At 52.0% G+C, this 12,705-nt stretch overlaps 1 protein-coding gene across 5 annotated transcripts in view; it reads right to left on the minus strand.

Annotated features, from left to right (window-relative positions):
- Positions 1-210: 210 nt before the first annotated feature.
- Positions 211-12,705, minus strand: part of PHKA2 (phosphorylase kinase regulatory subunit alpha 2) — a 95,635-nt gene continuing 83,140 nt past the window's right edge. Inside the window, exons 26-32 of one of the 5 annotated variants that reach the window (XM_030933791.1) lie at positions 9,159-9,277; positions 8,349-8,378; positions 6,860-6,913; positions 4,888-5,058; positions 2,995-3,048; positions 2,073-2,273; positions 211-1,560 (exon numbers count right to left, since the gene is read on the minus strand). In XM_030933791.1, coding sequence (XP_030789651.1) covers positions 1,390-1,560; positions 2,073-2,273; positions 2,995-3,048; positions 4,888-5,058; positions 6,860-6,913; positions 8,349-8,378; positions 9,159-9,277 — 800 coding nt within the window. In that variant the 3' untranslated portion in view covers positions 211-1,389. Of the gene's footprint in view, positions 1,561-2,072; positions 2,274-2,994; positions 3,049-4,887; positions 5,059-6,704; positions 6,914-8,348; positions 8,379-9,158; positions 9,278-12,705 lie in introns of those variants that run through there. The other 4 variants (XM_010363806.2, XM_030933790.1, XM_010363808.2 and 1 more) reach the window with 4 other exon arrangements.

Raw genomic sequence — 12,705 nt, forward strand, 5'->3', positions numbered from 1 at the left:
TAAACATCAGTACTGCATCTTGGCTCTGAGGGGCACTGGGCATCATGATGCCCACTCAAAGCAGCCAGGGCATCGTGATCTCTGCATCTCCATACAGATGTACGAGGAAATGATCCCATAGCCTCACCTCCGTTTCAGAGGCAAAGTCCACCACAATCTAGCCCATTGCTCTCAACAGACAGAGAGCACCTCCTGGCCACTAGGTGAGCATTTGTCTTTCAGGGTTTATTATTTACAGAAACTGTTTTCCCCTTGGTTTGTTTCCTTCCCCCAAGGTAAGATAATGCCCAGAGAAACTCCATTGCTAAGACATTGGCGAAAGATTTGCCAGACCCTGACACCTGACTCGACCTTGCTCCTCTCCAATCGATGCCCCTGACTGCACCCACCTGAGAGACAGAAGACCAAAGTGCCTCTACCAAGAGGGTGCAGGTTCCTCGCCTGGCTCTATTTTTCAGAGGGAAGCACTGTTTCTGCAGAGACATGCCTGTTCATTTCCATGGCACTGCTGACTTGTGCTCACCCTTTGACACTTCGCCCAGAGCACAGGAGGAAAGTATCCACTGCCAGGCGTTCACCCCACACAAGCGGGGACCACAGGCCTAGCCCTAAAACAACTGCTTGCCTGGCTATAAGAGGAGCCTTGCCACCTTTTTTTTTCCCCCTAGATTCTAGAAGATGCAGGATTTTTCCTAAGGCAGGAGAAAACCCTAGTTCATGGACAGCCAGGATAAAAACCCTAGAAGCCCATGAGCCAAGGTGAACGAAGCGGAATTTTCTAAACCTTGGGGATAGAGAATTATGTTACATGAAGGCAGCCGTGCCAATAAAATGATGGAAGCCTATGAAAGCAAGTGAGGCACAAGGAAACCCCAATTCCAGAGAGAGACACAAGCGTTCTATTTGGTGAACAGTTTGGTGCAGACAGACTGCATCCTGTGAAGAGGTGGCCCTTGTCAAGGCTACTGCCGCCGGGAGGATCTTTGCATCTTTAGGATGTGTCACTAGCTCATCGAAACTATTTCTGTAACTCTCTGCAAGAGCCAATTTAAGCTGGTGCCTCGGTTCCCTCTGCACTCAAAAGAGACCAATTTCCAATTCCTCCTCAGAGTCCGTGAGACCAGATGCTACGACAAATGTTCCAGAGAAATGAACCTAGAAAATGATCCCGGGGCGATCCTTGGCGGGGAGCACAGGAATCCTCAGCTCTATCTCTGTGGCTTCAACAGACATCAGTTTCAGGGTGAGTGCTGCCATCGCCCCCTGAGCGTGTTTCTGATGGGACATGCTTTCCTGATAGCACAGGGGATCTTGGGAGACAGAAGCTTCCCAATAAGGCTAGGGGGCCCGTGACAGGTTTAGAGCACGATCATGTTTCCAGGTGAGAGCCTATTGCATCTGGCAGCCCGAATTGGGCAACAATTCCTGCAAATGAGAAGCCACTGCTCTTGTTAGGTAGGTCATTGTCCCGTAAGCCCCACTCGGAGCGCTGTCGTAAAAGAAGTGGCAGATTCCCGTGGCTTGGTCTTTCTCCAGGGTGTCTATGGCTCCAATCGACACCTGCAGTAGGAAAGGGCAGAGGGGACAATGAGCGGAGTCCCTGCTCCCCATCACGCTTCTGCGTGTTGGCGGCGGGTCAACATGGGCAGGGTGAGAGTTGCTCTAGAGGCCTGGGCCTCCTGAGGGCACGAAGCCAGCGCTGCCGGGGGAATGCTCTACCTCTCTGGACACTGCACTCTGTCATCACGCACCCTAGTCTGCGGCTCCTGACTATGATGACGACCACTCTGTTGAACTTGACTTTGCGTAAAGGATAAAGGGGTTCACCCAGGGTCACATGTGTTGCAAGTGGTGTTTGGACGAAAACTTGCACTGAGACAGGCCTATCCATCCCCAAAGGTCTTGAGATTTCCCAAGTGGCCACTGTACCATTTTCTAAGCAAGTGGTTGACATTTTTTCCCCATCTGTGATGACATTTTCTTGGTTCGAGTGTATTCTTTCCTATTGGACACAGAATCTCCAGCCTCAACAGAGATAAATGCCAGCCAACCCGGCTCCCCAGCACCCCCACCTGGTCCTGCAAGAACAGCTGACTGGCCATCTGCACAATCTGGTCCACGTGGATGATGCCCCCAATGCTGGTCATCTCCGTGTCTGAGAGCAGCGTCAGCACCATGATGGCTTCCACCAGCAGCTGCCGGTACTCAGGCTGTGGCACGCGGTTCAGCACCGATTCAACATGGACAGCAAACTTGATCTCATGGGGGGTCATCTACCAAAGGGACAGGCAGGCAACCACCAGTGAGAGGGCAGATGCAGCCCTCTCACCAAGTAACCAAGGGTGACCGTAGCAGTGCCTGGGCTTGGGGCTCAGCGCCACTGCTGCCCCTTTTCTGGCCACTCTCTGGATCCTGCCGGCAGTGGCCCTCGGCGCAGGAGGCTGGAGTGTGCCTCCAGGAGCCAGTCAGCCTGTCCTGGCCTGATTTATCTACCCTTCCCCCACCATCGACTACAGCTTCCAGGGAGCAGGGACCATTTCTGGTTTCTCTTTCCTCTTCATTATTCCTTCCAGCATAAAGCATGGTGCTTTGGGTGGGGTAAGACTAAAAAAATCCATGTTAAAAAGAATGACAAATCACCTAGGGACGATGACTGTTTTTAGTTGGGCCGAGAAGGCTGCCTGTGGTGCAGGCCAGGGTGGCATGGAGATAGATAGGCTCCTTTCAACAGGGTTCTAAGGGGTGTCTGGCAAATGAAAAGAGCTTGCTAGCCCAGAAATGCTAAGTCTCAGGTGAAGAAAAAGGCTGATGCCTATAAATGCAGGAAAGACATTTTGCCAAGTGTAAGGGTGAAGTGGTTAGACAGCTCAGAGCTACAACTGGCCTGTCAGTTAGAATGAGCCCAAAAGGAGCAAAAAGGGGTCAGAGTCCATGCAATGAAGCCCTTACTGTGAACCCACAGAGGGGGCCGCGTCTGCGTTTTTCTCATCGTACCTCTCGGGTCGTCGAGGATGGGAGGACGTAACCATCGATGGAGAGACCGTGGCACTGGAGGCAGAACACAGCGTTTCAGTCAGATTCCAGAATGGGATAAGCACATGCATGTGCACACACAGCCCCCTCGGCCCTGGAAACCCATATGAGGGCTGGGACACGCCAGACTGTCAGTTATTTTTAGAGAGCTTGTTCTCGCTGCCCACAGGCTGTGTTTTCGATGGAACAATTCTAGGGAACCCAGCAGGCATCTTTCAGCTCTCCCCCGAACAATGCCCTAGGGGGCTGCCGAGTCCTCCCGGGAGGCTCCACAGTGTAGTTGGCAACCGGGCCCTGGCGGCTGCAAGTCCCCTTTGGTGCCATAATAAAGGGGGATTTTCATGGCTCCTGCTGGGGAAGGGATGCTTCTGTGCCTTTGCAGGCGTCTATTTTTGAGATTTCTATAATAAGCACCAATCACAAAAGCCTCCAGCACATGCACACTCATGTATATAAATACCGAGTGCCAGCTCAACACAAAATGCTTTTTCATAATAGAAGTGTCTTGGTATTGGGCCAGTAAGTCCAAGCGGAAGCATGTGATGCCCCAGGAAGAGCGGGGAAATTTTCTAGGAACAGCTTGTTCTAGTCTAACTGGCCACCTTCTAAATCCCAGTGCCCCGGTCAGCAGCGGCCCTGGTGCACTGAGGGCAGAACAGCAATGGACACTCCCACCCGCTTGAGAGAGGTGGGAAATGAAATAAGCACCATGAGCCCCTGGAGGCTCCTGCCTGGGTCCCGGGAGTCCAGTTGCTCAGAGTCCTCTGCGGTGGCCGTGAGGAATACCTTGGGCCCCATGAAGCACAGGGGCCCTTGTTACAGAAAGAACCTGGAGCAAGCAGTGCCATGGCTTTGGGAAGGGGGCTGTTGTATGCTGTCACTGGGATAATGTTTTCTCCTCTCCCACTGCGAAATGAACTAAAACATAGTTCTGGGGGGAAAAAGTCCTGGTTTGCACAGCTTTTCAGCGAGGCATACTGTCCCTCCATTCAAGGGAAAAGACAGGGAGGGCCTGGTGCAGCCCAGGGAGCTGCACAAACTCTGGGACCGATGCAGAAAGGAGACAATGTGTGGGTACAAAAAATGCTGCCCCCTCGAAAACAGGTGCTCAGGGAGGTGCTCCTACGCTCAGGTACAGGCACCACAGTTCCCAAGGACAACCGCTGGGGAGATGTGAATGGCCCCAGGCAGATGGGAAGCGCAACAGCTGGCTGGCTGAGGGGAGTGGGGGCCTCAGGGTGTGAGAGAGATTGTGCCTTCAGGGCACACAGGACCTGGGGCCAAACTGGAAGCTCTCCACCTCTGTACACTTTGGGACTGAACATAGCAGGTACCCTGGGAGGGTGGGGCTCAGTCACATGGCTGAACAGCAGGGACACTACTGCCTGGACGTGCAGGAGGCTGGAGGGCTGGCCTACTCCAGGCCCCTCCTGAACTGTCATTCCAGGCCTGTGGGGGCTGCTCTGTGTTACGGGGTTTTCATCTGAAGCCTCCCAGCCTTTCCCTATTCTTCTGTGTTCCTAAAATACGTCCAAGTTGGTCCCACACAACCACAACCTAGACTGCCACCTTGTCTTACTTGCTGTGGTTCGCAACCAGGGTGAGCTGCCTCCCACGGGACATTTGATAATGCCTGGAGACACTTTTAGTTGTCACATGGGGGTGGGGGAGAGGCCAGGGACGCTGTAAACATCCTACCATGCACAGGCCCCCTAGTATTGAATGCCTCGGCCCCAGGTGCCAACAGCACTGAGATAGAGAAGCCATCCTCAGGGCTGTGTGTGTGCTTGCCTGGAGGTGCCACTATGCCTTGCCAGGGCGGTACGGGAACGGTTCACTTCCCCAGGAGCTCACCTTCTGGAGGATCTTCCACACCTTCTGGTAGAATCCCACGGGGACCCTGTTGATGGCCCCGTCCAGCCTTCTCCTGCGCAGCCACTGGCCCTGCCGCTCCCCCCAGCCGATGTGATGTCCTCCGGAGTCTGAGGATGACGTGCCAGTGGGCGAGGATGGGGTGCTGGACCTCTGCAAGACAGACAGCTTGGGGCCTCAGAAGCCACACAGCAGGTGCCCCTGGGAGAGTGCGCCATCATGAAGGGTGGCCCTGCGACCTAGGCACAAATGCCAGACCACCACTCGCCAGAGAGGAACACGGTTCCTCCAGTCCACCTTGCTTGTTTCCTGATGGGAGATAACTCGCACGCTTTGGGTCGATCACTCCATTCCATGTTGCACTCTGCCCAGCCCCCCAAAGAGGCAGTCCTGCCCCCAAAGCTAGAACCTGTAGGGAGGCGGCTGAGCAGGGAAGGCACGGGCTCGGGGGTCAGACTGCCGGAGCGCTAATCCCCACTCAATGCCAGCAATGCCAAGGACACACCCAAGGCCGTCTGGCCCTGCCGTGAACACTGGCTCTGGGCCTCAGTCTCATCGGCACAGTGGGGACACAGTCGGGCGTCCTTTAGAGAGCGGCCCGGAAGCCTTCGCCACTTGGAGACACAGAAGCCCCTGAGGCATATCTGGCGTGTGCAAAGTGTCCATAAGGGGCAGCTGTCACCCGCATGTGGCGCCTGTGCCACTGCAGTGGGAGAGGTTTGAGCATGACAATGGGCCCTTGGAGCAGGCACCCGTGGCCCAGGGAGACAAACTCCATAGTGCCTACTTCATTGCTGCAGTGCCACAGAGAAGTGACAGTCACCTTTCCACAGGACAGGAACCACAGAGAAGGTAACACATGACACGAGGGAAGACAAACAGTGAAGCCCACAATTAATGGTGGGGACCTCGCAGATCAGGGTCCATCCACCCATCCTTTGCAGTCCCACTTCCTGTTTTCCCTGTTCTTAGCACTGGGCTTTATCTTAATTTGGGGCAATGGCTGCCTCTGAACTGGAGCTGACTTTGCTGAAGTGAGGGAAGACGGCGCCATCTCCTTCTCACCTCAACATTGGCTGGACTGATTCAGGCTCCAGAGGGGAGCACTGTCTGAGAGGATCCCCGCGGCCGGGGGCGGGGGGGGGCTCTGGGTGGGGGTCCATCCCCTCCCTGCAGCAAAGCTCCCAGCCTTCTGTCTTGCCCTGCGGGGCTTCTAGCTGCGAGACCTCCTGGTCGAGAAGGGATAACCTTCACGCTCACACATCTCTCTGCCTGGGACTATCTGCCACTTTGATTTCTCGATGCGCACAGTCAGATGTAAAGGGTTAAAGTGAAATCCTGAAGTGTGCTAGCAGGGCAGGAGGCGGAGCTCTCCTTTCTGCAGCACTTGGATTTCAACAGATATTTTGAAAAGGCAGTTCGGCTGGGTTATTCCATTGGGCTCATTACTGCCACTTAAGGCAACAATTAGACACAAATAAAAGTAATTACAGCTGCACTCCTCAATGACTCAGCTGATCTGGGCCCTCCAGTTGCAGGAAGAAGACTCAGCCTCTGCTCTGCGGTGAGCACAATCCGAGCCCTACACGGGATCTGGGGCATGGCAGGTGCAGAGTGCTAGTCGGCACGTGCGGGCAAGGGTTCACCATCCTGGCTCCATAAAGAGGCATGGAACTAATGCCCCGAAGTTTCCAGAAGCTCTGGGAATTGGTGAGAAGGACACTCCTCACCCACACTGTGCCGAGGAGCGCAGGCAGAGAACAAAGCTCAGTGCAAGCACTTTGGGGCCACCTTTCTACCCTCCTCAGAATTCCAGTTGGAGGAGCCTGTGAGCATCCCGCTGAAAACACTTCAGCCCTGCTCGAATCCTCAGAAGTTAGGCATGAGGTGGGAGCCACAAGGAAGGACGCGAGGAGGAGCAGGGACGGACACAACGATCCCGAGGCACTGTTACCGCAGACTTGGAGGAATGCACACTGCCGGACGTGGCCTGGCCCACAGAAAAGAACTACAAAACAAAAAGAATCCACTCAGTTGACAGCAATGACACCAAGAGACACAGCAGAGAGGAGGGTCATGGAGCAGCATCCGAAACACCCACAGAAAGCAGCAGCAGAGAATACGGGCCCAGAGAAGGTCCAACAGCAACATACATAGGCCAGCTCAGGTGCAGGGGCACCTGCAAGCGCCACTCTGGGCTTCGACTCCACATGAAACTTGCTAACTGCTCTTTTTAAAAACATGAACAGTTGCCATTGAACGTAAATATTAAATGTTCCCGTCGTATGTGGAGGGTGCATCATCAAGTTAGGACACAATTTATTTTCCAAACTCATAGCCATGAAATGCTCATATTTTAAGAATTGTGAAAATCTACAGATGAACCAAATACCTACGCTGACACTAACATGCTGCACCTAACAGACATTCAGTAGATATTCATTAAATGAACGAATATGATCAGGCTGATACCTTTGGCCAAATAAGTATTTCCTCGTCTAAAAATCTAGAATGTACCCTTAATTTGCAAAGGTACAGTGTGCTATCTACACAGTATTCTTGCAAAAGAGACTAGAAATTGAAAATTCCATAACACCTATTACACATTTTTTGAACAAAGACTATGTTCCTTGACATAAGTGGTCAAACACAAGTTTGTACTAGCTAGGTGACTCTAAGCCCAGCAAAGAACACAGGTGATCACTTCGTCTCCGTAACACGCAAGAACAGCATGAAATGGAGGCAGAAGGAACCATTCAGATTCGCCCACGGTCAGGCCATCGGGATGTGGGGACAGAGGGACGGTGCCACCGAGTGGCTGGCAAGGGAACATCTTTGGAAAGCCGGTTCCTTACTTGGAAACAGCATAAATTAGGAGAGAGAAAGCATGTTTTACCTCTGGACAACATGTGGAATCGGCCTTTACATGTCATTAAGACATCTCCTCTAGGATCTTGTGGTAATACACATCAAAATATTAGAAATGCGACTCCAGTTGTCCAGAGTGGGGAGGAGAACATATGTCACCAGGGTGATATAAAAGAAGAGCATCCTTACATGTTTTTCCTTTCAGGGTTAAGTACCCCCAGGCGATCTGAGGAGAGGAATAGCAGCATTCTTTGTACTGATACAACCAATGACTGCATTTCCCCCTATTTAGTTCCCTCTTTTTGAATAGAAACTCCCACTGAGGCAGAGCCTGGATGATCTCTTTCACAAAGTACCCTACAAAGTCCAAGAATTTGAGAAACAGATTATTTGTAAAGGCATGGGGCAAGGTCGTCTCTCTGGCCCTGAGTCCTGCTCTCTGCCTCTGCCCCAGCCCATTTGCCGGGTAGAGCCGCCCTCCACACATCCATGAGCTGCGGAGTCACAGCCTTGCTTTCCACATTCAAGCCAGAAAGAACAGGAAGTAAAGGACGAACAAGGCAAAGGGGTGTCACCTGTTCATCAGCACTAAACCGCCTAGTCATCTGAAAGCAAAAATACATCAGGAAATCAAAACCAGCTTTGAGTCAAGAACACGTGCTGCTTCTATCGCCCTCTCTTAATCCAGGGCCATGTTGATCGAACCGTAGGCGGTGACCCATGAGTGCATCATGGACTCGATTTAGTGGGTCACGACCAGCATTTAAAATAGAGTAGAAAATTCGAGTGCATTTCTCATGGTCAGAGGAAAACTCTTTCCCAGCATGGATCCCGGGCAAGGCCTAGCACAGCACCTGGCACGTTAAGACGGCAATGTTGAGCTGCGGCCCTGTGCGGTCAGTTCAAAAGTATTTTTTTTTTTTTTTTTTTTTTTTTACCAGGAATTAAAGGTCAACTAAGAAAAGAGACCCCTGTGGCTGGTGGAGAATCCAAGTATCATGGGCAATCTGGTCTATTTCCGGAGCCCTCTTGCTATTGCATTTGAAGGACATAGATGATTTGGTGACTTTTTGCATGACTCTACTTTTTCAATGGCTGTGGCCCACTCCAAAGAGTGGTTCTCAGGAACAGAGGCAAACATGGACGAGGGTATTTTCTGGAACATTCATGAGAACATCACGTTAAGGATGAGTGGGTGAGGGTGCACATGAGCGGCTCTGGGATATCTATCTGGGGACAGGGGTGTGTTCAGATCCCAGACAGAAGGGACCTCCCACTCTAGACAGTGGACTACAGCCTCATGCCCTAGGTTTCTGTCACTTTCCGGGGTGAGCCCAGGTAGGGAGACCACCACTCGCCCCTCGCTGCCACCAAGGTGTTCTTACCTGTTTCATTTCACTCCTCAGTCTGTTAATGCCACTCCTCTCAGTTTTGGTGACTCCAGTATGGCCCACCTCGTGGATGGAGATGGCAGGGCTGGATGTGGAGGAGTGGATAGGGCGCACTGGGTGGGAAACACACACATGTGGTTCTTAGGAACTCTACAGCATCCACCCCGAGGGAGGATCTGCCCCTGTCTTCCCTACTTGACAATGAAGGCCTTCTGTGCTTGGCCAGCGCTGTGTCTGCAGCACCGAGAGCAGCACAGGTGCAGTATTCAGCTCTTAAAGGAGTAAACGGAAATGTGCAGAGTACTTAAGCACCATTACAACACAGTGGCCAGGAAGCACCTTACACGGTGAAATATATATATTTTTTTCGAGACGGAGTCTCACTCTGTCACCCAGGCTGGAGTGCAGTGGCGCAATCTCAGCTCACTGCAACCTCCGCCTCCTGGGTTCAAGCAATTCTCCTACCTCAGCCTCCTGAGTAGCTGGGATTACAGGCGCCCGCCATCACACCCAGCTAATTTCTGTATTTTTAGTAGAGACGGGGTGTCACCACATTGGCCAGGCTGGTCTGAAACTCCTGACCTTGTTGTGATCCGCCCACATCGGCCTCCCAAACTGCTGGGAATAAAGGTGTGAGCCGCCGCACCCGGTCATGTTTTTTTATTTTTTTTGAGACAGAGTCTTGCTCTGTTCCCGAGGCTGGAGTGCGCGATCTTGGCTCCCTGCAACCTCTGCCTCCTGGGCTCAAGAGATCCTTCCGCTTCAGCCTCCCAAGTAGCTAGGACCACAGGCGTGTGCCACCACACCTGGCTAATTTTTGTATGTTTTGTGAAGACAGAGTTTTGCCATGTTGCCTAGGCTGGTCTTGAGCTCCTGGGCTCAAGTGATCTGCCTGCCTCAGCCTCCCAAAGTGCTGGGATTACAGGCATGAACCACCATGCCCAGCCTTGCTTTTGGATAAGTAAAAAATTATTCTAAAAAAAATACCCGGCTGGGTGTGGTGGCTCACACCTGTAATTCCAGCATTTTGGGAGGGCGAGGCGGGCAGATCACCTGAGGTTGGGAGTTCCAGACCAGCCTGACCAACATGGAGAAACCCCATCTCCACTAAAAATACAAAATTAGCTGGGTGTGGTGGCACATGCCTCTAATCCCAGCTACTTGGGAGGTCGAGGCAGGAGAATCCCTTGAACCCGGGAGACGGAGGTTGCGGTTAGCTGAGATCATGCCATTGCATCCCAGCCTGGGCAACAAGAGCCAAACTCCATCTCAAAACAAAAAAAAAAAACAAAACAAAAAAAACAGCTGGGCGCGGTGGCTCACGCCTGTAATCCCAGCACTTTGGGAGGCCGAGGCGGGCGGATCATGAGGTCAGGAGACCGAGACCATCCTAGCTAACACGGTGAAACCCCATCTCTACTAAAAATACAAAAAATTAGCCAGGCATGGTGGTGCGTGCCTGTAGTCCCAGCTACTCGGAGGCTGAGGCAGGAGAATGGCGTGAACCCAGGAGGCGGAGCTTGCAGTGAGCCGAGATGGTGCCACTGCACTCCAGCCTGGGTGACAAAGTGAGACTCCGTCTCAAAAAAACAAAAACAAAAACAAAACAAAACAAAAACCAAAAACATACCCGAGGCCAGGCACGGTGGCTCACACCTGTAATCCCAGCACTTTGGGAGGCCGAGGTGGGAAGACTGCTTGAGCCCAGGAGTTCGAGACCAGCCTGGGCAGCATGGTGAGACCTCATATCTATATTTAATTAGAAATAAATAAATAAATAAAAATTAAAAAAAACCCCAAAGCACACCTTCCTTGTAGGAAACTGAGACCACTGAACTACAGAAGCTAGAACTAACATCTCTTGATATTTTAGTCATGAGCCTTCCAGTTTTTTTTCCCTATGACTGTGTACGTTTTTAACAAAACAGAATCATCACATACATACGTATAGATATAGAAACATGAGATGGATACATACATTCTGTGGACATAAGTATGGTTCTGTGATCTGCCTTTTTGTAATTATATCGTGAATATCTCTCTCTGGCATTAAATATTCTATCATATCGTGTTTCATGACCACATAGAGTTTGATCTGGTGAGTGTTGACTGGTCAGTGATATCCCCAATCCTATTTATATTAGTATTTTTCTAAAGGGTTCGTCATGACTAATGTATAGGACCCACATGGACCTTGCTGGGCTCTGTCCCCAGTCCCGTGTGACTCTTGGAATGCCCCCGGGAAATGACAAAACTGCTGCGGGCCCCTGAAGGGCTGGCACCCCGGGCAGCTGTGGCCATGGGCTGGGTGATCCAGAGGGGCCTCCTGGTGCCAGGCTCTGGGCAGCAGGTGCAGGTGTGAATGCAGGAGAATTCAGTGCCGCAGCAGTGCCTGGAGGAGAGCCCATGCCCAGGCCTGAGGGCGAGGTGCCAAATGAAATGAAGGTGGCAGCTGGAGGAGGGCCTTGGGCTGGAGGGGGATGTGCTAGGAAAGTCAGGCTGCCAGGGGCTGGAGGTGGAGGCAACCAGAGGCCACCGATGCAATGCATCAGGCCACCACCTCTCACTCCCAACCTATCGCACCAGCCTTGGGACTCAAACCTGTTCCCAGCCCCACCTCCCACAAGCCTGGCCTCTGTGCTGTGGTCACAGCAATCATTCTAAAAGGCAAGTGTGATCGTATCACTGCCCACTCCAAAGCCTCCCAGGTCTAGCTGTCTTTAGGACAAAGGTCAAACAGCCCTCCCAGCATCACCTGAAACTCTACCAATTGGAGCCCCGCTTCCCCTCAACTCCCGGCCACCTGCACCGCACTGGGCATTCTGCCTGTGCTGGCAAGCCAGGCCCAGCTCAAAGGTCACCTCCTCAGGCAGCATCCTCTGCAAGCCTCACCATCCCGCCTGACCCCAGTGGAGCCATGGGAATGGAGGGCACTGTCCAGGAGGAGTTGTGACAAATAAGGAACCTGGGGACAAGAACATTTAAAGGACAGCAGAGAGGCAGGAGCCCACAAGGGAGACTCAGTGATGAGCTGGAGAGGAAGGACAGACCCAGGAAAGTGGAAAACAGAAGGAGAAAGGGGAAAACAGAAGGAGAAAGTGGAAAACAGAGTGAGCGAGGCAGGACAAAGCAAAATAACTGAGCTCGAGCACGCTGTGAGGTCACAGAGGGGTCTCCTCCCCGCGCTGTGGAGGGTGATGTGAGGCCGGGTTGAGAATGTTTTTATCCAAACCAAAGGCCAGGAAGCTACAAGAGGGGCTGTCCGGGGTGGGTGTTCGCTGGAAACATTTATCTCAAACATCTCAGGATTTAATCAAAATTCTAAGCCTATTTGGGCTTCCTAAATTTACAAAAATTGAACAATTACAAACGACAGCTAACAAATGATGTTATATGTTAAAAAGACAGCATGTCTTCTGTTCTTGCTTGCAATCACACATATTTATGGCTTTCAGATGACATTACTCAGTTCCTAGTTTCATAATATCTATAGCTGTACATCTAATGACAAATTTTTAGTAATTATCTGTGTCAAGCCATG

The sequence above is a fragment of the Rhinopithecus roxellana genome, chromosome 7, assembly GCF_007565055.1.
Source record: "Rhinopithecus roxellana isolate Shanxi Qingling chromosome 7, ASM756505v1, whole genome shotgun sequence".
NCBI classification, from domain to species: Eukaryota; Metazoa; Chordata; class Mammalia; order Primates; family Cercopithecidae; genus Rhinopithecus; species Rhinopithecus roxellana.